This window comes from Aegilops tauschii, chromosome 6, assembly GCF_002575655.3.
Source record: "Aegilops tauschii subsp. strangulata cultivar AL8/78 chromosome 6, Aet v6.0, whole genome shotgun sequence".
NCBI classification, from domain to species: domain Eukaryota; kingdom Viridiplantae; phylum Streptophyta; class Magnoliopsida; order Poales; family Poaceae; genus Aegilops; species Aegilops tauschii.
Genome location: NC_053040.3, coordinates 488,641,630 through 488,668,069, shown reverse-complemented (window position 1 = coordinate 488,668,069; position 26,440 = coordinate 488,641,630). Strand labels below are relative to the sequence as shown.

Below are 26,440 nucleotides of genomic sequence, written 5' to 3'. Positions count from 1 at the left end.
TGCATCCCCGTGGACGAACAATTTGTCCACCATGCAAGTTACCTCGTTACCGGTTTTGTTCTCTTTTCTCGTTTCCGTGTTCCGGCATCCCTGTGATCAAATCACACTGTGTCTGGCCAGACGATGATGGATACCGTAATACCGAGAGGGCCCGAGAATATCTCTCCATCTTCGGAGGAGCAAATCCCAATCTTGAGCTATCAAGTTACTTGACACACTTTTCCATGAACCCGTAAGCCGCCGTAATAGCCACCCATTTACGGATGACGTTTAACAAACCCCAAAGTTCATGAAGCAAGCATGAAGAAACTTGATACTCTCATGGTCTAAGGAATCATGCAAACATTAATCATCTCTGTGTTATGCACCATTAACTTGTGACGAATGAATCTCTTAGCATAACATCAATCCGGGTCGATTCAACACAAATGTTCTCTTAACATTGTGCCCTCAAAATTGCTGGCATAGACATGCCCATGATCAGGAAAACAGAATTATCATGCAACACTTGAGCTAGTCTTAGAGGCCAGACTAGGAATACTTCTTACCGTTTATTATTCCACACGTGCATATGAGTCTTCCTCCGAGCCTCGTGGAATTGCAGACTTGAGAACCATAGCAGTTATAGCATGGAACATAAACATAATTATGAACTTGGAGATAAATACTATCATTTATTATTGCCTCTAGGGCATATCTCCTACATGCATATCAACATCAGTCTCGGTAGCTGCCTCGCCGAACAGGCTATCATCCTCAAACTCAATCCCAAGGCTGTAAATCTGGCCACGATATGACCACTTAACCACATCAGGCACAAACTCAATGTCCAAAATACTAACCAGAAGCCGAGCTACCCCATGAGCTCTAGTGAAGGCCATGTCCACTCGCTCAGGTTTTCCAACCATGATGCCCAAGCTAGCAACGACCCTAGCATCCTACATAGGCTTCGAAGGAGCCCCCTGAGAAACGCAGCCAAGCTTGGGTAAGAGGCTTACCCTTACTAAAAGGTGTGATAGGTCCCGGGTGCACCGACCCCCTCTTATCCTATCCGTTGAGCCCCTGTGAGATTCGTGAGGTGGTCTTCTCTGTCACAGCAATTTGCAGCGGTAGCAGGGTTGTCCAGGCCATTTGACACAGCTAATAAAGTAGGCATGCACTAGGTACTAGGCCTGGGTGCTATCCCGACATGAGCGACAGCCTGATAGCCAGGTCACTGTACTGGTCACATGTGAAGAGAGAGGAGAAACGAGAGAAGAGAGAGAGTGTCACTTTTTCTGAACGTGAGAGAGAGATTGAGAAATAATGATAGTATAAAGAAAGGAACAGTGAGTAGAGAGAGCAGTTTTCATGAGAGAGAAAGTGAGGGAAATATAGAACTTATCTCTGGTACTGTGTCGTTTGTGTTCCTATTAGGAAAATCATGGTACTGTGCACTCTTGATACACCTGGGAAGGTAAAACTTTATGCTTATTACTGTGCGGCTGTGCCCAAACGATCTCATACTAAGCGTAGTCATGGTCAACTTTGCTGTCTACTATTGGAGTCACGGGCCTCGATGGCTACAGGCCCTATACTGCGCCAGTGTTAGAGGAATCTTAAATCAACAGTGCCTATGCGGACTGCTTGGATTACTGTTTGCGTTCTGCAAATGATAGAAGAGTGGCAGGCACTGATCCAGATCTCGAGATAACTCAAACTGATGTGAACGGTGTGATAGTGGGGTGTCTGTACACCCGGGAGTCAAAAATCCAGTCTCCTTACCCTTAGGCTCCTCCAACTTCCACTCATGGAACTCGAGGATGCCATCTGTACCTGGCACTTTGCACATCCCAAAACTCAGCAGCCTCTGCAAATCCTCCACCGACGGGAACTATGGATTTGATGGAGTTGACCTCACTGGACTGCCTAACATGCACCAGCTGAGATATTTAGCGGTTTATGATGGCTGGGAGGTCCAGCTACCAACACAGATCACAGGGCTACGACACTTGGAAACACTTGATGTATGTAATGATGTATGTGACCCATTCGATATAGTTCATCTACCATGCCTGATGTTCTTGAATGTGGATTGGCGTCTTGCTCAAACACCTTATGGCATCGGTGTGTTTATTTTCCACTTTTTATTATCATACTGAATGTCATACGTTTGAGTAATAAACCGAATGTTGTCTGTTTGTGTAATAACTGGATGTTATCTGTTTCAAGTTTTGACCTAGTTCAAAGTAGTACAATCTATAGCTGTTTAATTCGCTCATCATTTCCGCTCTAGGTTTGCTGAGAAAAATGCACTCACATCAGCTTGATATATAAGCGTCCTAGCTGCTCCTTCCTGCGTGTTATACTTCACCATTTCTTTTGTCAGCCGGCTCAAAGAAGAGCGGCGACTCCATATATACCTTTTTCCCCACCAAAACCAAATTGCCTGCCCACTCACCAATCGGCCGAGATCATAGCCTTCCCCATGAAAGAAACAACAGCTAGCTAGCTATATCTATCTGTCACCACTCACCAGATGCATCACGCATGCATGCAACAGGAATCCTAGCTCTCCCAGATATCATACTGACAGATAATTAAAATGAAGAAGTGAACCCCGCCGCCGAGGTCCCCACGAAATTAACATGCATATCTAGAGAGATGCAAACGCATAGTTTACATTGTGCTAGGATCATATTCAATGTTATAAACATGGTTTCACAATTTGTACTGAAAGGTCCGAATGGGCCATGCATCTAGCTTGCTGATTTTAATTATTATTATTATTATTATTATGAAGAAGAAGAAGGTTAACCATAGCCTCTAATCATAACCATATATTACTATCTAGTAGTATTAACCAATATTAAGCAATGATGCCAACCAGATCAAATTACAGAAGAAATAGCCCGAGTCAAATAAAATTATACATATATGTCTTGCGGACCATCGCCACAAACCTACCACCAAACATGTGACCATAATCAACCGGTCGAGCAACATGTGACCGAACAAATAAGACGCAAGACTACAAAACATCTTAAGAAATCACAACTCACACGCCGATATTGGCTCATCCAATCTAAAGTCAAATATGACGCTAATACCCTCACCCCAAAGTAGAATGTCAAGTTAACACCTTCAACAAAAAAGGAAACGGCGCACATGCATCAACACTGCTAAATCTCGCATGAAGGCTAAATTATGGCTTTTCATCTGGAGATAACAACCTCTGTGCCAATCACTCAATCATCCATGTCGTCATCCACCACCCGTCCCTCTCAGGCTCTAACACATAGTCGGCCAAAGGAGAATTAGTTGGAAGAAAAAAGGTCATCACGTTCTCTTCTAAGCACTATCGCGTCACCAATTAAACTCATTGTTTTTTTTCACTTATTTAAAATATATATGTATTTTTAGTCATGCTCATAATCAATACAAATACCCCCTCCGATCCAAAAAAAATGTTGTGACTTCAGTTCAGCTTTAGTTCAAATTTTAACTAAAACCACGACACTTTTGTTTGGATCGAAGGGACTACATTGTTTTGGATCTAACATCCGAAAAGACAAAAAATATTCCCTCCGTAAAAAAACATATAAGACATTTTAGATCACTAAAGTAGTGACCTTAAATGTCTTATATTTGTTTATGGAGGAAATAGCTCTTATGAGTAAGAATTACAATAATATCTCTTCTAGATTTTGCTCCATGGTATCAATTGCCGCAAGATGAAATACTCGCAAGACTTTAGTAAAGAGATGCAATTAGAATGGGGTGATGATAATGTCACTCGTTCATCTACACAAACTTGATTACCAATAAAAGCTTCTCAAAGCCCCTTGAGTTGCCCATTTAAAGAGATGAGAGGTCTTGAGCGACGAACATATACTTGTGCCAGGAAGATCTCCTAAAAGTGCAGGTCATCGAATCTCAAAATTTTCACCATAATACCAAACAAAAATTTCAACTCCACACAAAATAATACCCATTCATGAGGAGACCAGAATGGACGTCCGCACAAGGACTACAAATCACCGGGTACTAGAAAAAATCCCAACAAAGTCAGCTCATTAGCTCTATATACGGGGAGCTCAAACATCCCTACAATTGCCCATGCCGGATCAGCCGATAGCCCTGTTGTGCCAATCGCCCATGTGGACACGCTTAATCATATTTTTTTCGACAAAGGGTAATTTTTATTGATAAAAAATAGAACATCAAGAAGAACCAAACACTATGAGCACACATCCGACTTGTACATAAATATGATGCATACAACCAGCATCAACACACATGTATAAACAACACGCCAGCGGCTAGCAAAGTCATATAAAACAAAAGGTATGCGTAGACGAGGAAAAAACCCGACAAGGCGATCAGTTCCTCGATCGGCAAACTATAGCAACGATTATATTTGGGCCAACCATCTTATGACACCACACACACAACAACGTTCTTCAACAACAATAGTTTCATTTCCTTGGCAAAAAGTATTATGACAGGCGTTAATACTCTGGACCATGGTTATATATGGTCGGTAAGGAACGGACAGAATATTGTTGTGGGAGGAGATGTACCACTTACCATGAGATGCATGTGGTAAATTCGTCAATCTAAAAAAAAGCCGTTGTCCAGTCTTCCAAAGTTGCTCGTAGACATATATAGGATCTGTGTGCATGTATTCACAGCGGTGAGTGTATCTGTGTATGCAAGCGCCTTTGATTCTTCAGTGTTAAGAAATTAGTATTGATGATTCCCCTCTAAATCAATATAAATAAATTATTGGTGAACAAATCCGATTTGATGGTCATATGAGGGTGACTTGCTGCCACGGGTATTCCCCTCAACTCGCATACTCTACATCATACTCCTCTCCGGCTCTCCCTAAGCACGCTGCCATGCCGCCCTGAGATTTATCAGTCCCACATGTCATTGTTGTGGAGGGACTAGCCCTATGGTAACGGTAAGCCGCGTGTACCTACATATGCGATAAATGGCCCGGGCCGCAGTCGCTGACAGCCGAGCCTGCCACCGTCGCCGCCGCCACGGATATGTCCCAAGTATATACTACAAGTTTTTTTATAAGTTAAAATTTAATTATATGTATAAAGAAAGCTATCTACTTCCTCCATTTCCAAATAGGGAAACGTTTGGAGACGGTGCGCCGGCCGAAGCTTTCGGCCGGTCGCCCGCTACCTCGGGCTCCTGTGTCGATGAGATCTCCATCCGCCCCCTATCTGCTGCAGCCCAATCTCGCAGGCAAGGCCGCCGTCCACCCCCGCATCGCGCCCCCACCCCGCTGCAGCCCAATCTCGCCGGCAAGGCCGCCGTCTACCCCCCGCATCGATCCTCTACCCGCGGCAGCCCAATCTCGCCGGCGAGGGCCGCCGTCCACTGCACGGCCGACGATTTCCCCACGCGCACGACACGTCCACCCCCTACCTACAGTCTTCACGCGCGCGCATCATCGGCGGTGAAGCGCTCCCTCGCCGGCCGCCATGGCTGCCTGCAGCCATGCCCGGATCCTCCCGGGTATACAAGTGTTGCAACCGTCACTTAGAAAAGCTTCAACAGCCGTTGAAAAAAGCTTCAACCATAAACATAGAAAGCTTCAATGGCACTGCACAACAAGGGAAAGCTGCAGCCGTTGTTGGATTTTGCTACTACCGGCAAAGCTTTTTGCTACATCCATCAGGCAGAGCTACGACCTCGCGAGGACGACAATGATTTTTTTGCTGCAACCGTAGCAGGCTTTTTGCTACTACCGTGGAAGGTTTTTGCTACATCCAGTAGATAAAAAAGCTTCAACCAGACAACGAAATACAGGAAAAGTTACAACCGTTTTGACAAAAAGCTTCAACCCGCAGATGAAAAAGCTTCAAACAGAGATTGAGAAAATCCTCCTCGACGACGACCATGGCGTCTCTCTGTGTTTTTGTTGCAACCGCAGAGTAAAAAGCTGCAACCTTTTGTGAAGTTTTTTGCTACTACGGGTGAAGTTTTTTGCTACATCCATGTAAGGCGGAGTCGCGACCTCGCGAAAGACGGCGACGGTGTTTGATTTTTGCTGCAACCGTAGTTTTTTTTGCTACTACGGGTGAAGTTTTTTGCTACATCCATGCAAACGGTGTTGATTGACTGACGGCCGCCGTCGACATAATTTCCTGCAGCGAGCATCAATGGCGAGGGGCGGCGGCCGAGCCACAACCGTCGTCGTCAAGAGCTGCAACGCAGGTGGAGTTGTTGCATGGGAACTGGCGACGAGGACAGCCGGCGAGGGCGGGGACTGGCGACGAGGACGGGCGGCGAGGGCGGGGACCGGCGACGAGGACGGGCGGCGAGGGCGGGGTCCGGCCGGCGACGAGGAAGACCGACAAGGGTGGGGACTGACGACGGGGACGACCACCGGAGGGGACAGGAGGCGCGGTGCCGTGCTCCCCGAGCGGGAGATGCGGATCCAGGCGACTGCCCAAGGAAGAAGAAGTTGGGGGCGATCTATTTTTTTTACCTGGATCCAACGGCTGCGTGGCTCATATCCGATGGCCTGGGCTGGACCGGCCGAAATGCTCGGCCGGTGCGCCGGCGCCTATAAGCGGCCTATGTCTTTCTAGAGATTCCAACAAGTGACTACATACGTACGGAGCAAAATGAGTGAATCTACACTCTAAAATATATCTACATGCATTCGTATGTTGAGTCCATTTGAAATGTCTAAAAAGACTTATATTTAAGAACGGAGGGAGTAGATGTAAATGTATTTCTTCACAAACTTTATCAAATTTTATGAGGCACCACATTATGAAACAGAAAAGAAAAGTAATAGTAGGCTAAATTTATTAAACTATAACCATTAATCGAAAAAAGATTAAACTAACCATCGCACGAGATAACGAAGCCATCTCGAAAGCAACCACTATAAAATAGTATCGGCGAATCCCCTCAAATCAAAATCAAAATCAAAAAAAAAAGTTCATTGGTGAACGGATCCGATTTGATGGCCACATGAGGTGACGTGCCGCCACGCGGTCATCCCCCAACTCGCACTCTCTTCACCCGTACTCCTCTCCCTCTCCACCCTGCCATGCGGCCCCGGTGGATTATAGGCCCCACATGTCATTATCGAGGAGCTACTATCCTATGGTACAGGCGGCAGCGGGCACCTATATAGACGATAGATGTGGCGCCGCAGGGATGGACCGGACTCGCTCACTCCCACCACTCCACCTCATCGAAAATGTCGTCGACGCCGACCCAGCCGCCGGCAGCCGAGCCCGCCACCGCGGAGATGTCGCCGCCGGACGCGCGGCTGGCGATGATGGAGCTGGCCAACATGATCGCCGTCCCGATGGCGCTGACGGCCGTCATCCGGCTGGGCGTGCCGGCCGCGGTGTGGGCGGGCGGCGCCAACGCGCCGCTCTCGGCCGCGGAGCTGCTCCCGCCGGGCCACCCGGACCCGTCCGTCCTCGAGCGGCTCCTCCGCCTGCTCGCCTCCCGCGGCGTCTTCTCCGAGCACGCCGCCGACGGCCGCCCGGAGCGCCGGTATGCGCTGACCGCCGTGGGGCGCACCCTGGTCCCCTCGGGGCCCTCCGGCGCGTCGTACGCCGACTACGTGCTGCAGCACCACCAGGACGCGCTGGTGCTGGCGTGGCCGCGGCTGCACGAGGCCGTGCTGGACCCCGCCGGGCCCGAGCCCTTCGCGCGCGCCCACGCCGGCGTCCCCGCCTACGCCTACTACGGCCAGGACCGGGACGCGAACGAGGTGATGCTCCGCGCCATGACCGGCGTGTCGGAGCCGTTCATGGAGGCGCTGCTGGACGGGTACGAGGGAGGGTTCGAGGGCGTGGCCACGCTCGTCGACGTCGGCGGCAGCTCCGGCGCCTGCCTGGAGATGATCATGCGCCGAGTGCCCACCATCCGCGAGGGCGTCAACTTCGACCTGCCCAACGTCGTCGCCGCCGCGCACCCCATCGCCGGTGAGACCCTCGATCCCCAATTCCCATCTACCCTGCCTACCTCATACAGCTTGCACGGACATAGCACCACAACTGACAGTGACAATGGCACGAGCGATCGGTCGACCGATCGATCACATGAATGCCTCCCCAGTCCCCACCAACCAGCAGACCGAAGCAGACATGGCACACGTGAGTCACGAGATTGTGTTTCTAGTAGCGTACACCAGCAGATCGTGGATTTACCACCACCACACACGGAGATAATCTAAAGAAACAGATGTTGTTTTCGGCATCGACATCAGCAGCAGCAGACGGGTTTGATAATGAGGTTTCAGAGCGCACTTATTAGGGTAAACTATGCATAATGCACTCATGCCCATGCTGCCTTGAGAATTTTTTACCTCTTCAGACTTCGGCAGCAGACGTGCTGGGTATTTGGGCAGTTCTTGTCCATACCTGACCTGCTAAAAATGAAATGGTAGGCACAGTTTTTTGGTGCAATTTTTGGTTAGTTGGATTTGTAGCGCACTTGTGGTAAATTATGCATTCCTTGCTATCTTGGGTTCAGAAGTTTTTACCTGTTCGGAGTTCAGAGTGTCAACATCAACAGTAGATGAGTTTGACAGTGAGGTTTCAGTTCAGAGCACACTTGTGCTGCTTGCCATCTTGGCTAAGAAAAATTTACCTGTTCAGGTTCAGAGTGATTGTGCTGGTCACATGACGCAACCCCAGATCTCCAGATTTAGAGTCCATTTTGTCCCTACCTAACCTGCTACTCCCTCCGTTTCAAAATAGATGACCCAACTTTATACTAACTTTAGTAACTTTAGTATTGTGTCCCTACCTAACCTGCTACACCTCCGTTCAAAAATGGTAGCTGGACACATTTGCGTGTTCTCCATCTAATAGTATTTAAATTCACAGTATTGATCAAGACATGCATATATATTTCTTGATAACAATGGTCACACCTGCAAATTGAAAAATGCAGGAGTGAAGCATGTGGGTGGAGACATGTTCAAGTCCATCCCCTCCGGCGACGCCATCTTCATGAAGGTGTGTATTGCCCTCAAGTCCATGAAATTCTGACACACCGGTCACATATTACCAAAATCAAACAAGATTTGATCTGGGGCACATTTTGTTTTCCTTCCTCCAGTGGGTACTGACGACGTGGACCAACGACGAGTGCACGGCGATCCTCAAGAAATGCCACGAGGCGCTGCCGGAGGGCGGGAAGCTGATCGCGTGCGAGCCGGTGGTGCCGGACACGACGGACGCCAGCACGAGGACGAGGGCGCTGCTGGAGAACGACATCTTCGTCATGACCACCTACCGGACCCAGGGGAGGGAGCGGTCGGAGGAGGAGTTCCGGCAGCTCGGCCTCACCGCCGGCTTCGCCGGCTTCCGGGCCCTCTACCTCGACCCTTTCTACGCCGTCCTTGAGTATGTCAAGTGATCAGGTGGCTTAGATCTCACCTCTCCACCCAATTGTTTTCTCCCATGTAACAGAAATTGAACAAGGAGGTCGGGTGTATGACGCCCTGTTAGGTTGGACATGCATTTCGAGTTCTGCAGCATGATCATCTCTTCAAACTATTCCAAGTGCACCTATACATTTTGCGAGTAGTAACAAAGCACCATCACTACAACTTACACATAAACTATTTTTTATTGTTGATTTTAGGATAGCTAACTAGTCTTGCCGGCTGGTGTGCACACATAACTACATTGGAGGGGAGTTGTGGAATACATTCTTGCAGCAATTATTCTTAGAAGGACCATCTATTGGCAAGTTGCCTAAATTTTCTTTGGTGCCCGTCACTTTTTTATTAAATAAACATAACAAAAACGAAAACAAAAAACTAGTAAAGACACAAACAAAATATAAAATAAAAACATATGTTATTCTAAGATAGAATGAATTAAGGGAATTACTTCCAACTTGAAAAAATAATTAAAGGCATTGATATTTCCCTAAAATAAAATAAAAAGGAACAAAGAAAACATAAAACAAATGATGACAAAAAGTTGCACACATATTGCATACGACTTGCATCGTGTAACTTTCAATTCTTTTTAAATCACATGTAACTGTATCCAAGTATAGTTTGGATCATAGACCCAAGAAATCGCAGAATAAGTCCTACGACTGAAAACTACAATAAAATCTCTCGGAGATCTACAATAAAATCTCTCGGAGATTTTTTTGCCATGCTACGCGTGTATATATAGCGCTTGCATTGGCGAGGTATGCGTAACTTACACTTATATTAAATTAAGAGAGATTTACTGAAAGTGGTATATTGTATACACAACTACAATCCTCATTTATATATGATCACAAAAGACAATACTAAAGTCCTCATTTATGTATGACACAAAAGATAGTGTTCAATCGTACCACGATATGACTACATACGCCTCCACCTTGGCATATACGATGTCGAACTTCTAGATTTCCCTATTGTTTATGAGAAAATTGCTTCTATACCATTGACAACCTCTGCAATGGCTCATTTGCCATCCAATAAAGCTCCAATGGTTATATACAAAACACAAACAAATTCTATTGCTTATATACCACTAGCAAATTAGTCTAGCATTATCTCAGTCCGGTAAGTGGCCAAAATGACTGCACTGCCCTCAATGGCAAATAAGCAACAACTGTAAAACATGTCCAGAATTTTTTTTGACAGCATTCCCCCTCCAGAAAAAACATAATGACTACCTAACAATTCCAGCTTATAAATAATTCCAGCAACAGATTAATACTCAAGAAAATTTAGATCATTTAGAAGAGATTCAACAAACACCATATTAAATCTTACACAATCAATACCAAGTTCACATCATCCAAAACCAAAATACCACAACCGAAGTATGTTGTTCACACAAGCAAGTCTCTGAATAAAATAGCATACACATTAAGAGTTACGATACATAAATAATACGCGAGATTTTTGAGAATTTCACAGTTTCAACTTTTTTTTTGCTTCGACTGGCCATTGCTTGGCTGTGGGGGAGTGGTGGCGCCGGCGGGGGTTCCGTCATTGGGCTCGCTAGAGGTCGGCGCTGCGCGTGCATGTGTGCGGATTGGGATGGTCGGGCGTGTGACTGGAGTCATGAAGATGGGGAGGGTTGGGTGCATGTGTGAGTTGAATTTTTTTTAATCTAAAGTGAGGGTAAAATTGCAAATTTGTGAGGAAGGTGACAGGAACATGGAGACTATCTAACGTCAAACAAACAACAATGGCAAATAAGCAATAGAATTTGTTTGTGTTTGGTATATAAGCACTGGAACTTTGTTGGATGACAAATGAGCCATTGTCAATGGTATAAAAGCAATTTTCTCTTTATTTATCTTACCATCCTGTAGCAATGTCGACTATGCCTAGTTGCAAACTAGTATTATGCTAATTATTAACAGGCCCGACCTGAGTGGGGGCAGGGGGCGGCCGGCCCGGGGCACCAAAATTGAGGGGGCCTCCCCGGGTCTACAGGTACACTATGGGTCGGTCATGGGTTAAGGAGGTAGTCAGGCGTAGACACAGACAAACCTAGCGATTTTTACAATGATTATTTCTTAGTTGCGATTGAATTATAAACATGGTGCATGTGTTAATTGTTTCTCTTCTATTGCGGAACTATATGGTTCCACCGGAGCTTTCGATACCCTTAAGACATGGGGTTCTAATTGTGAAAGTAGTTATACTAAAATATTGTTTATACTAAACATTATTACTTTTGGATTATAAGTTATTATATTGCAAACCAAAAAGCATTATAACTTTTGATATATAATTACTGTGTTGCAAATCTAAAATATGCTTATAACCTTTATCATGCAAATCTAAAGTGATATTTATTGTTGTATTTAATAAGAACAAGCCACAGATCTTAAATCTACTTTCAAATTATGTTTACATTGAAAGATTTCGCTAGATTGGACCCCATTTGAGTATAGGAAAAACATAAAAAGGCAAATTCACATTCATGTATAGAATAATTTGTGTATGTGTAACACAATGTGTTTATATATGTATTTTCTTTGTAGTATTTTTAAAAAGACTTGCACAATTTATGGTCTAACAAATACTTTAAGAGAAATTTGCAAGTATGGTTGTCAAGCTTATAGAAAATTCTAGAGGCTGTAGGGGGTGAACAAATGGTTCGTCCTCGAATTCCCTTATTTTCTCACTTTCTAGCTGGCACTACCCAGTCATTCGTTTTTTTTTGTGCTCGTTCAAATTTTTTTTGCTCCATCCATGATTACATGACAACAATTTTTGTAACATGTAAAATAATTAGAACCTAGTCTAAGTACAAAACTATTTTTTGTACTTGGTTCGATTTATTGCTATATAATTTAAGGATTTTTACATCTGTGCCCCTGGTTCCTTAGCTCTACCCATCCATCCCCACGCTCTTAACTTTTGCTTAGTTTTCCCCACTCCCTTGCCCGAAACCCTCAGAAGAGGTCACAACGGACGTCGTCGTCGGGTCCTTGCTTTGATCGTTAACTCTGACGAGTGGGGCCGCGTTGGGGGTGTAGCTGTTCGACCGTTGGGCCGTGGTTTCGTTGGGCCGTCCCTTGCATTAAACGCCTGCGCGCGCCGCCACGACAGAAGCCTGCTATGCATGCACCCAACAAGCCTGCCTGCATGCGACGATGCGCCGACCGAGCCTGCATGCGCTGATGCGTGCCACCACGATGCATTGACCGAGCCGCTTTCGTGCATGCCAGCCGCCACGGATGCATCGACGGTCGCTGCCGCTGGTTCCTCTCTTCTCACACACTTGTCTCCTCGATTTAGAACCCGTTTTGCTATGACAAATAAATTGAACAAATATGTTGTGGCTGCATGCACTAGCTAGGTGGCTACATATTTGTGGCTTGTGTAAGAAAAGAAGGGTTCGTTGTGGCTGCATGCACTAGGTGGTTACTAACAAAGCGAGCACTCTAAGAAAACAATCAACATACATGTAGATAGGGCCATCAAGCCCATAGCACGATCACATAGTTGAAACTAGGAGTAACATCATGATAGAATAGATAGAAAACTTAATAATAGAACTTGATAAAAGGGCAAACAAGCCCGTACCATCTCTCATATAGTTCAATGGGATTACAACTTAACATAACATAGACTCAAAAAAAAATAGATAGAGGGTTTAGAACCCTAGACGCCGCCTTCTCCACCTCGCTCCTCCTCCGGGCGCCCTTCACTGCTCCTCCGGGGCGTTGTCGACGGGGTACGGAAGAGTGTGCATGCGGGACGCGGTGGGGAAGATGTTGGTGTACTTCGTGAACATGTTGTGGGTGGTGAAAGCGATGAACTCGCAGACACACCAAAACACCCCGCCGAGGAGGTAGAAGGCGTCGAATGTGTTGGTGAAGTGGGCAAGGAGAGCAACCACCACCCCGTTTTGGATGACCTCCTCGACACGGAACATCCTTGGAGATCCCCGCGGGAGGTGGTGGTAGCCGGACGCGAGGAAGAACTCGGTGAAGTTCCTTGTGGTCCTCCACCTTGATATTGTCCACACACGTAGTGTGCGCTCAACGTACACGCCAGGAGGGTAGAGCCTCTCCGGCACGGTGGGTGAGAAGTGGTAGGTTGGTCCGGTGTACTGCATGGCTGAGGATGTGCTAGAAGAAGGAGAAGTGGTCGAAGAGCAAGAAGGGCAGATGGCAGAGAGGATGGGAGATGGATGAGGGATGGCAGAGGCAGAGGGTGGCTTAAATAGCCGTAGTGCTAGCCGTGGCAATAACAGGGTCAAATGTGAAGTAACCCGTTTTTAAACCCATCGCAACATCGGGAGTGTACACGCGTGGGAAACGGTGGTTTGAAAAAGAAGAAGAAAAATAAGCTAATTACACGCGTGGGAATCCGTGGTCATATATATTATATGAACAAAAAGAGACAATTTTTGAATAGTTTGTGGCCATTTTGCATGATAAAAATAAATTTGGCCCTTAAAAATTGGTCATTTTCTACGCAATGTCAATTGATTTCAAACGATGCAAAAATACAGAGCCAGCACGTTCACAAAAAACAGAGCAAACGATGCAAAAATACAGAGCCAGCACGTTCACAAAAAACAGAGCAAACGATGCAAAAAAAAAACGACGCAATTCGACGGCCCAACCAGAGCTTGGTTTCCTTTTGGGCCCAATAACGTTTTTTTTCACGGAATCAGTGGTGGGCGAGCAGCCGAGCACAACGAATAGGATCGCCTCTCGCGGATCGCCCCACGATCCAACGATGCGGAGCCGTCCTTGTGATCCAACGGCGCGGAGCCTGCACATAGCCAGACCACCTAGTTCCTTCTAGAAGGCCAGATCTGAGGGATGTCGCTTGGCGCGAGGGTATGATCGGACGACTGACGTTGGGAGCTAGGGTTAGGCGAAACCCCGTGGGGTTTAGAGGGGTTTTGAGCTGGTCAACGGGGTTTCGAAGGCTTTCACTAGCATAACTAATTTAAAAAATATCAAAAAAATATGAAGCCTTCGCCGTTCGTCGTTTTATAAGACACACTAACGAGGAAAAATACTAAACTTGGTCTATGGTCATTTTCATGAAAAACCCTAGCTGGCACGATCGAGGTCAAATGAGCACCATTAATGTAAAAAAATCAAAAAAAATATAAAACCTGCGCACAATGTTGTCTTATGTGACATGTTACCAACCAAAAATCATAAACTTGGTCTATGATCATTTTCATGAGAAAACCTTCACACATATGAGCTATCACCTACATGATTTCATAGAGTTCAAGGAGAGGAGGTGGTGTTACCTTCTGTTTATGAAAATCAAAAAAAATCACTAAAGCTTTATTTTAAAGTGAATAAGAAGGATCTGAAGTTTGTTTTCCATTTTCATATTTCAAAACGTATTTTTAATAGTTTTTATATTAAAGCATATGTTTTCAAAAGAAAATGTAAAAATATGAACATTAATTCAAAAATAATAAACTTGGCCTATAGTTTTTATATTAATGTTGTCTTATGTGACATGTTACCAACCAAAAATCATAAACTTGTCCTATGGTCATTTTCATGAGAAAACCTTCACACATATGAGCTATCACCTACAAGATTTCATATAGTTCAAGGAGATGAGGTAGGGTTACCTTCTGTTTTTGAAAAATTTAAAAAAATCAAAAAAAATCACCAAACCTTTATTTCAAAAAAATATGAAGATTAATTCAAAAAATAGTGAGACTTCGAATCTACACTTTATAGATTGAATAGGTGTTAATAAAAAACATTTGGCTCATTTAGAGTAGGTCCAAAAAAACTTAATTACAAATGGGTTGTTTACCCTAGCCTGGGAGCTTATTTGCAGCACATTTCTCAAATTCAAATTTCTTTGACCTCCTCTAAATCACCTCAAATTTTGCACACATGATCTCCTACACAAACATAGATAGTTGATAATACATCTTCATTAAAATGTTGTTTTTTGCTCTGTTATTGGAATATTTGATAAAAGGGAACCTTTGATAAAATGATGGATTGCAGCATATCTGCAGCATATGTGTGATCATTGCAGCACCTGAACTTTCAAAACACTGAAACAAATCATAGCAGATAAATTTAAAAACACAGAAATACCCAACATAGATAGCCACATGCATATAAAATTCATCCAACCACCAAAAGGTAACCCACATCGTGTTCACAAACATAGTTCACCCACATAGTTTAGCAAACAACCTAAAGTACTTAAAACACATCATAACTGTTGGGAATCGTAGCATAATTTTAAAATTTTTCCTACGCTCACCAAGATGCATCTATGGAGTCTACTAGCAATGAGGGAAGGGAGTGCATCTACATACCGTTGTAGATCGCGAGCGGAAGCGTTCCAATGAACGTGGATGACGGAGTCGTACTCGCCGTGATCCAAATCACCGATGACCGAGTGCCGAACGTACGGCACCTCCGCGTTCAACACACGTACGGTGCAGCGACGTCTCCTCCTTTCTTGATCCAGCAAGGGGGGAGGAGAGGTTGATGGAGATCCAACAGCACGACGACGTGGTGGTGGATGTAGCGGCTCTCCGGCAGGGCTTCGCCGAGCTTCTGCGCGAGAGAGAGAGGTGTTGCAGGGGAGGAGGGAGGCGCCAAAGGCTGTAGTGTGCTGCCCTCCCTCCCCCCCCCTTTATATAGGCCCCCAAGGGGGGTGCGCAGCCCTAGGAGATGGGATCTCCAAGGGGGGGGGGGCGGCGGCCAAGGGGGGAAGGGGTTTCCTTGCCCCCCAAGGCAAGGGGGAACTCCCCCCCTAGGGTTCCCAACCCTAGGCGCATGGGGGGAGGCCCAAGGAGGCAACCCAGCCCACTAGGGGCTGGTTCCCCTCCACTTTCAGCCCACGGGGCCCTCCGGGACAGGTGGCCCCACCCGGTGGACCCCCGGGACCCTTCCGGTGGTCCCGGTACAATACCGATAACCCCCGAAACTTTCCCGGTGGCCAAAACTGGACTTCCTATATATAATTCTTCACCTCCGGACCATTCCGGAACCTCTCGTGACGTCCGGGATCTCATCCGGGACTCCGAACAACTTTCGGGTTTCCGCATACATATATCTCTACAACCCTAGCGTCACCGGACCTTAAGTGTGTAGACCCTACGGGTTCGGGAGACATGCAGACATGACCGAGACGCCTCTCCGGTCAATAACCAACAGCGGGATCTGGATACCCATGTTGGCTCCCACATGTTCCACGATGATATCATCGGGTGAACCACGGTGTCGAGGATTCAATCAATCCGTATGCAATTCCCTTTGTCAATCGGTATGTTACTTGCCCGAGATTCGATCGTCGGTATCCCAATACCTTGTTCAATCTCGTTACCGGCAAGTCTCTTTACTCGTACCGCAATGCATGATCCCGTGACCAACGCCTTGGTCACATTGAGCTCATTATGATGATGCATTACCGAGTGGGCCCAGAGATACCTCTCCGTCACACGGAGTGACACATCCCAGTCTCGATCCGTGCCAACCCAACAGACACTTTCGGAGATACCCGTAATGCACCTTTATAGTCACCCAGTTACGTTGTGACGTTTGGCACACCCAAAGCACTCCTACGGTATCCGGGAGTTGCACGATCTCATGGTCTAAGGAAAAGATACTTGACATTGGAAAAGCTCTAGCAAACGAAACTACACGATCTTTTATGCTATGCTTAGGTTGGGTCTTGTCCATCACATCATTCTCCTAATGATGTGATCCCGTTATCAGTGACATCCTATGTCCATAGTCAGGAAACCATGACTATCTGTTGATCAACGAGCTAGTCAACTAGAGGCTTACTAGGGACAGGTTGTGGTCTATGTATTCACACATGTATTACGATTTCCGGACAATACAATTATAGCATGAATAATAGACTATTATCATGAACACAGAAATATAATAATAACCATTTATTATTGCCTCTAGGGCATATTTCCAACAGTCTCCCACTTGCACTAGAGTCAATAATCTAGTTACATTGTGATGAATCGAACACCCATTGCGTCCTGGTGTTGATCATGTTTTGCCCTAGGGAGAGGTTTAGTCAACGGATCTGCTACATTCAGGTCCGTGTGTACTTTACAAATATCTATGTCTCCATTTTGAACACTTTCACGAATGGAGTTGAAGCGACGCTTGATATGCCTGGTCTTCCTGTGAAACCTGGGCTCCTTCGCAAGGGCAATAGCTCCAGTATTGTCACAGAAGAGAGTCATCGGGCCCGACGCATTGGGAATCACCCCTAGGTCGGTAATGAACTCCTTCATCCAGACTGCTTCCTGTGCTGCCTCCGAGGCTGCCATGTATTCCGCTTCACATGTAGATCCCGCCACGACGCTTTGCTTGCAACTGCACCAGCTTACTGCTCCTCTATTCAAAATATACACGTATCCGGTCTGTGACTTCGAGTCATCCGGATCTGTGTCGAAGCTAGCGTCGACGTAACCCTTTACGACGAGCTCTTCGTCACCTCCATAAACGAGAAACATATCCTTAGTCCTCTTCAGGTACTTCAGGATATTCTTGACCGCTGTCCAGTGTTCCTTGCCGGGATTACTTTGGTACCTTCCTACCAAACTTACGGCAAGGTTTACATCAGGTCTGGTACACAGCATGGCATACATAATAGACCCTATGGCCGAGGCATAGGGGATGACACTCATCTCTTCTATATCTTCTGCCGTGGTCGGGCATTGAGCCGTGCTCAATTGCACACCTTGCAATACAGGCAAGAACCCCTTCTTGGACTGATCCATACTGAACTTCTTCAATATCTTGTCAAGGTATGTACTCTGTGAAAGACCAATGAGGCGTCTTGATCTATCTCTATAGATCTTGATGCCTAATATACAAGCAGCTTCTCCAAGGTCCTTCATTGAAAAACATTTATTCAAATAGGCCTTTATACTTTCCAAGAATTCTATATCATTTCCCATCAATAATATGTCATCCACATATAATATGAGAAATGCTACAGAGCTCCCACTCACTTTCTTGTAAACACAGGCTTCTCCATAAGTCTGTGTAAACCCAAACGCTTTGATCATCTCATCAAAGCGAATGTTCCAACTCCGAGATGCTTGCACCAGCCCATAGATTGAGCGCTGGAGCTTGCATACTTTGTTAGCATTCTTAGGATCGACAAAACCTTCCGGCTGCATCATATACAACTCTTCCTTAAGGAAGCCGTTAAGGAATGCCGTTTTGACGTCCATCTGCCATATCTCATAATCATAGTATGCGGCAATTGCTAACATGATTCGGACGGACTTCAGCTTCGCTACGGGTGAGAAAGTCTCATCGTAGTCAACCCCTTGAATTTGTCGATAACCCTTAGCGACAAGTCGAGCTTTGTAGATGGTCACATTACCATCTGCGTCCGTCTTCTTCTTAAAGATCCATTTGTTTTCTATGGCTCGCCGCTCATTGGGCAAGTCAGTCAAAGTCCATACTTTGTTTTCATACATGGATTCTATCTCGGATTTCATGGCTTCTAGCCATTTGTCGGAATCCGGGCCCGCCATCGCTTCTTCATAGTTCGAAGGTTCACCGTTGTCTAACAACATGATTTCCAAGACAGGGTTGCCGTACCACTCTGGTGCGGAACGTGTCCTTGTGGACCTACGAAGTTCAGTAACTTGATCTGAAGTTTCATGATCATCATCATTAACTTCCTCCCCAGTCGGTGCAGGCACCACAGGAACATTTTCCCGCGCTGCGCTACTTTCCGGTTCGGAAGGGGTGACTATCACCTCATCAAGTTCCACTTTCCTCCCACTCAATTCTTTCAAGAGAAACTCCTTCTCTAGAAAGGACCCGTTCTTGGCAACGAAGATCTTGCCTTCGGATCTGAGGTAGAAGGTATACCCAATAGTTTCCTTAGGGTATCCTATGAAGACGCATTTTTCCGATTTGGGTTCGAGCTTTTCAGGTTGAAGTTTCTTGACATAAGCATCGCATCCCCAAACTTTTAGAAACGACAGCTTAGGTTTCTTCCCAAACCATAATTCATACGGTGTCGTCTCAACGGATTTAGACGGTGCCCTATTTAAAGTGAATGCGGCAGTCTCTAAAGCATAACCCCAAAATGAGAGCGGTAAATCGGTAAGAGACATCATAGATCGCACCATATCCAATAGAGTGCGATTACGACGTTCGGACACACCATTTCTCTGAGGTGTTCCAGGCGGCGTGAGTTGTGAAACTATTCCACATTTCCTTAAGTGTGTACCAAATTCGTGACTTAAATATTCTCCACCACGATCTGATCGTAAGAATTTTATTTTCCTGTCACGTTGATTCTCGACTTCACTCTGAAATTCCTTGAACTTTTCAAAGGTTTCAGACTTGTGTTTCATTAGGTAGACATACCCATATCTACTTAAATCATCAGTGAGAGTGAGAACATAACGATATCCTCCGCGAGCCTCAACACTCATTGGACCGCACACATCGGTATGTATGATTTCCAATAAGTTGGTTGCTCGCTCCATTGTTCCGGAGAACGGAGTCTTGGTCATCTTACCCATGAGGCATGGTTCGCACGTGTCAAATGATTCGTAATCAAGAGACTCCAAAAGTCCATCTGCATGGAGCTTCTTCATGCGCTTGACACCAATGTGACCAAGGCGGCAGTGCCACAAGTATGTGGGACTATCGTTATCAACTTTACATCTTTTGGTATTCACACTATGAATATGTGTAACATCACGTTCGAGATTCATCAAAAATAAACCATTGACCAGCGGGGCATGACCATAAAACATATCTCTCAAATAAATAGAACAACCATTATTCTCAGATTTAAATGAGTAGCCATCTCGAATTAAACGAGATCCAGATACAATGTTCATGCTCAAAGCTGGCACTAAATAACAATTATTGAGGTTTATAACTAATCCCGTGGGTAGATGCAGAGGTAGCGTGCCGATGGCGATCACATCGACCTTGGAACCATTCCCGACGCGCATCGTCACCTCGTCTTTTGCCAGTCTCCGTTTATTCCGTAGTTCCTGATTTGAGTTACAAATATGAGCAACCGCACCGGTATCAAATACCCAGGAGCTACTACGAGTACTGGTAAGGTACACATCAATTACTTGTATATCACATATACCTTGGGTGTTGCCGGCCTTCTTCTTGTCCGCTAAATATTTGGGGCAGTCCCGCTTCCAGTGACCACTTCCCTTGCAATAAAAGCACTCAGTCTCGGGCTTGGGTCCATTCTTTGACTTCTTCCCGGTAACTGGTTTACCGGGCGCGGCAACTCCCTTGCCGTCCTTCTTGAAGTTCTTCTTACCCTTGCCCTTCTTGAACTTAGTGGTTTTATTCACCATCAACACTTGATGTTCTTTTCTGATCTCCCCTTCCGCTGATTTTAGCATTGAATATACCTCGGGAATGGTCTTTTCCATCCCCTGCATATTGTAGTTCATCAAAAAGCTCTTGTAGCTTGGTGGAAGCGACTGGAGGATTCTGTCAATGACCGCGTCATCCGGGAGATTAACTCCCAGCTGAGACAAGCGGTTGTGCAACCCAGACATTCTGAGTATGTGCTCACTAACAGAACTGTTCTCCTCCATTTTACAGCTGAAGAACTTGTCGGAGACTTCATATCTCTCGACCCGGGCATGAGCTTGAAAAACCAGTTTCAGCTCCTCGAACATCTCGTATGCTCCATGTTTCTCAAAACGCTTTTGGAGACCCGGTTCTAAGCTGTAAAGCATGCCGCACTGAACGAGGGAGTAATCATCAGCACGCTGCTGCCAAGCGTTCATAACGTCTTGGTTCTCAGGGATTGGTGCTTCACCTAGCGGTGCTTCTAAGACGTAATCTTTCTTGGCAACTATGAGGATGAGCCTCAGGTTCCGGACCCAGTCCGTATAGTTGCTGCCATCATCTTTCAGCTTGGTTTTCTCTAGGAACGCGTTGAAATTGAGGACAACGTGGGCCATTTGATCTACAATACATAATGTAAAGATTTTAGACTAAGTTCATGATAATTAAGTTCATATAATCAAATTATTTAATGAACTCCCACTCAGACAGACATCCCTCTAGTCATCTAAGTGAAACATGATCCGAGCTCAACTAGGCCGTGTCCGATCATCACGTGAGACGGACTAGTCAAGATCGGTGAACATCTCCATGTTGATCGTATCTTCTATACGACTCATGCTCGACCTTTCGGTCCTCCGTGTTCCGAGGCCATGTCTGTACATGCTAGGCTCGTCAAGTCAACCTAAGTGTATTGTGTGTGTTCCGAGGCCATGTCTGTACATGCTAGGCTCGTCAACACCCGTTGTATGCGAACGTAAGAATCTATCACACCCGATCATCACGTGGTGCTTCGAAACGACGAACCTTCGCAACAGTGCACAGTTAGGGTGAACACTTTCTTGAAATTATTATAAGGGATCATCCTACTTGCTACCGTCGTTCTAAGCAAATAAGATGCAAAAACATGATAAACATCACATGCAATCAAACAGTGACATGATATGGCCAATATCATCATGCTCCTTTGATCTCCATCTTCGGGGCACCATGATCATCTTCGTCACCGGCATGACACCATGATCTCCATCATCATGATCTCCATCATTGTGTCTTCATGAAGTCGTCACGCCAACGATTACTTCTACTTGTATGGCTAACGCGTTTAGCAACAAAGTAAAGTAAATTACATGGCGTTATTCAATGACACGCAGGTCATGCAAAATAATAAAGACAACTCCTATGGCTCCTGCCGGTTGTCATACTCATCGACATGCAAGTCATGATTTCTATTACAAGAATATGATCAATCTCATACATCACATATATCATTCATCACATCTTCTGGCCATATCATATCACATATATCACTTGCTGCAAAAACAAGTTAGACGTCCTCTAATTGTTGCTGCAAGTTTTTTTCGTGGTTTGTAGGTTTCTAGCAAGAACGTTTTCTTACCTACGTATGACCACAACGTGATTTGCCAATTTCTATTTACCCTTCATAAGGACCCTTTTCATCGAATCCGTTCCGACTAAAGTAGGAGAGACAGACACCCGCTAGCCACCTTATGCAACTAGTGCATGTCGATCGGTGGAACCTGTCTCACGTAAGCGTACGTGTAAGGTCGGTCCGGGCCGCTTCATCCTACAATGCCGCCGAAACAAGAAACGACTAGTAGCGGCAAGAAGAATTGGCAACATCAACGCCCACAACTTCTTTGTGTTCTACTCGTGCATAGTAACTACGCATAGGCCTGGCTCATGATGCCACTGTTGGGAATCGTAGCATAATTTTAAAAAATTTCCTACGCTCACCAAGATGCATCTATGGAGTCTACTAGCAACGAGGGAAGGGAGTGCATCTACATACTGTTGTAGATCGCGAGCGGAAGCGTTCCAATGAACGTGGATGACGGAGTCGTACTCGCCGTGATCCAAATCACCGATGACCGAGTGCCGAACGTACGGCACCTCCGCGTTCAACACACGTACGGTGCAGCGACGTCTCCTCCTTTCTTGATCCAGCAAGGGGGGAGGAGAGGTTGATGGAGATCCAACAGCACGACGGCGTGGTGGTGGATGTAGCGGCTCTCCGGCAGGGCTTCGCCGAGCTTCTGCGCGAGAGAGAGAGGTGTTGCAGGGGAGGAGGGAGGCGCCAAAGGCTGTAGTGTGCTGCCCTCCCTCCCCCCCCTTTATATAGGCCCCCAAGGGGGGTGCGCAGCCCTAGGAGATGGGATCTCCAAGGGGGGGCGGCGGCCAAGGGGGGAAGGGGTTGCCTTGCCCCCCAAGGCAAGGGGGAACTCCCCCCCCCCTAGGGTTCCCAACCCTAGGCGCATGGGGGGGAGGCCCAAGGAGGCACCCCAGCCCACTAGGGGCTGGTTCCCCTCCACTTTCAGCCCACGGGGCCCTCCGGGACAGGTGGCCCCACCCGGTGGACCCCCGGGACCCTTCCGGTGGTCCCGGTACAATACCGATAACCCCCGAAACTTTCCCGGTGGCCAAAACTGGACTTCCTATATATAATTCTTCACCTCCGGACCATTCCGGAACCTCTCGTGACGTCCGGGATCTCATCCGGGACTCCGAACAACTTTCGGGTTTCCGCATACATATATCTCTACAACCCTAGCGTCACCGGACCTTAAGTGTGTAGACCCTACGGGTTCGGGAGACATGCAGACATGACCGAGACGCCTCTCCGGTCAATAACCAACAGCGGGATCTGGATACCCATGTTGGCTCCCACATGTTCCACGATGATATCATCGGGTGAACCACGGTGTCGAGGATTCAATCAATCCGTATGCAATTCCCTTTGTCAATCGGTATGTTACTTGCCCGAGATTCGATCGTCGGTATCCCAATACCTTGTTCAATCTCGTTACCGGCAAGTCTCTTTACTCGTACCGCAATGCATGATCCCATGACCAACGCCTTGGTCACATTGAGCTCATTATGATGATGCATTACCGAGTGGGCCCAGAGATACCTCTCCGTCACACAGAGTGACAAATCCCAGTCTCGATCCGTGCCAACCCAACAGACACTTTCGGAGATACCCGTAATGCACCTTTATAGTCACCCAGCTACGTTGTGACGTTTGGCACACCCAAAGCACTCCTACGGTATCCGGGAGTTGCACGATCTCATGGTCTAAGGAAAAGATACTTGACATTGGAAAAGCTCTAGCAAACGAAACTACACGATCTTTTATGCTATGCTTAGGTTGGGTCTTGTCCATCACATCATTCTCCTAATGATGTGATCCCGTTATCAGTGACATCCTATGTCCATAGTCAGGAAACCATGACTATATGTTGATCAACGAGCTAGTCAACTAGAGGCTTACTAGGGACAGGTTGTGGTCTATGTATTCACACATGTATTACGATTTCCGGACAATACAATTATAGCATGAATAATAGACTATTATCATGAACACAGAAATATAATAATAACCATTTATTATTGCCTCTAGGGCATATTTCCAACAATAACATCATAACATCAGGGAAGGGGAGACATGACTTTGGTTAGGGCAGCATGCTGCCCCATGATCTTGTAGTCCTCGCCGTGGATGGCCATATCTTCTGCATGAGCTAGAAGGTGAACGAAGCGGCCGGACTTTGGCTTTGGCTTGGTGGTGCAGTAGGGGCAGCGCCAAGTTTTGGTCCTGCTCTTGTAGTAGTAATCCACGCCCTTGACCCTGATCTTCTCATCTTCCTTCTCTTTGAAGGAGGCGAAGTTGCCGCGGTCCACATCCATATCTTCCCCAGAGACATACTGCACACACGAATGAATTACATTAGTACATTATAGATTGATGGGAATACACCATGTCAAACGAACTAAATGAACAATCTAAATTTCAAGTAGGCTTACCTCATACTCTTTGTCGTCACCATACGCTGGATCGTATGGGTCGTCGAAAGTATAGTCTATCTTACTCCTCTTCCCCCAACCATCATCCTCCTGAATATACAATTACATCCATCACTAGTAAATACATAAGCCAATTGAAAATTTAGATATGCACAGATGACACATTGATCATAGGGCTAATATACTATGATCCTATTTGCATTATCCATTGTCATGCACACACATTGAACAACAGAGCTAATATAACTACATATTGAAATTTAGATATGCACACTTGATCATAGGGCTAATATACTATGATCCTATTTGCATTTTCCATTGGCATGCACACACATTGAACAACAAAGCTAATATAACTACATATTGTGGACATATTGTGAACAACAGAGCTAATATAACTTGAATCAAATAACTTGAGTAGCATTTAAAAAACCAATCCGTGAGCACTAAAAACAAATCTAATAAGCATCATAGCATTAAAAACTCCAATCTGTTCATGATACGTCCATTTTGCATCATGCTTTTATATCGATATTTATTGCATTATGGGCTGTTATTACACATTATGTCACAATACTTATGCCTATTCTCTCTTATTTTACAAGGTTTACATAAAGAGGGAGAATGCCGGCAGCTGGAATTCTGGGCTGGAAAATGAGCAAATATTGGAGACCTATTCTGCACAACTCCAAAAGTCCTGAAACTCCACGGAAGTTATTTTTGGAAATAATAAAAAATACTGAGCGAAAAAAATATCAGAGGGGGCCCACACCCTGGCCATGAGGGTGGGGGGCGCGCCCTACCCCCCTGGGCGCGCCCCCTGCCTCGTGGGCCCCCTGGTGGCCCTCCGGTGCCCATCTTCTGCTATATGAAGTCTTTCGTCCGAGACTCCGTCGCCATGAGGCGGAACCAATCTAGGGCTCTGGCGGAGCTGTTCTGCCGGGGACACTTCCCTCCGGGAGGGGGAAATCATCGCCATCGTCATCACCAACGCTCCTCTCATCGGGAGGGGGCCAATCTCCATCAACATCTTCACCAGCACCATCTCCTCTAAAACCCTAGTTCATCTCTTGTATCCAATCTTTGTCTCATAGTCTGGGATTGGTACTTGTAGGTTGCTAGTAGTGTTGATTACTCCTTGTAGTTGATGCTAGTTGGTTTATTTGGTGGAAGATCATATGTTCAGATCCATTATGCATATTAATACCCCTCTGATTATGAACATGAATATGCTTTGTGAGTAGTTACGTTTGTTCCTGAGGACATGGGAGAAGTCTTGCTATTAGTAGTCATGTGAATTTGGTATTCGTTTGATATTTTGATGAGATGTATGTTGTCTCTCCTCTAGTGGTGTCATGTGAACGTCGACTACATGACACTTCACCATTATTTGGGCCTAGAGGAAGGCATTGGGAAGTAATAAGTAGATGATGGGTTGCTAGAGTGACAGAAGCTTAAACCCTAGTTTATGTGTTGCTTCGTAAGGGGCTGATTTGGATCCATATGTTTCATGCTATGGTTAGGTTTACCTTAATACTTCTTTTGTAGTTGTGGATGCTTGCAATAGGAGTTAATCATAAGTGGGATG

At 45.9% G+C, this 26,440-nt stretch overlaps 1 protein-coding gene across 1 annotated transcript; it reads left to right on the top strand.

Annotated features, from left to right (window-relative positions):
- The first annotated feature begins 7,166 nt into the window (after positions 1–7,166).
- LOC109743551 (nicotinate N-methyltransferase 1) lies at positions 7,167–9,539 on the top strand. Its single transcript, XM_020302654.4, has 3 exons — positions 7,167–7,958; positions 8,932–8,996; positions 9,100–9,539. Exons 1-3 carry the CDS (start codon positions 7,220–7,222, stop codon positions 9,397–9,399), a joined length of 1,104 nt encoding a protein of 367 aa, XP_020158243.1. The 5' UTR covers positions 7,167–7,219; the 3' UTR covers positions 9,400–9,539.
- The last annotated feature ends 16,901 nt before the right edge of the window (positions 9,540–26,440 follow it).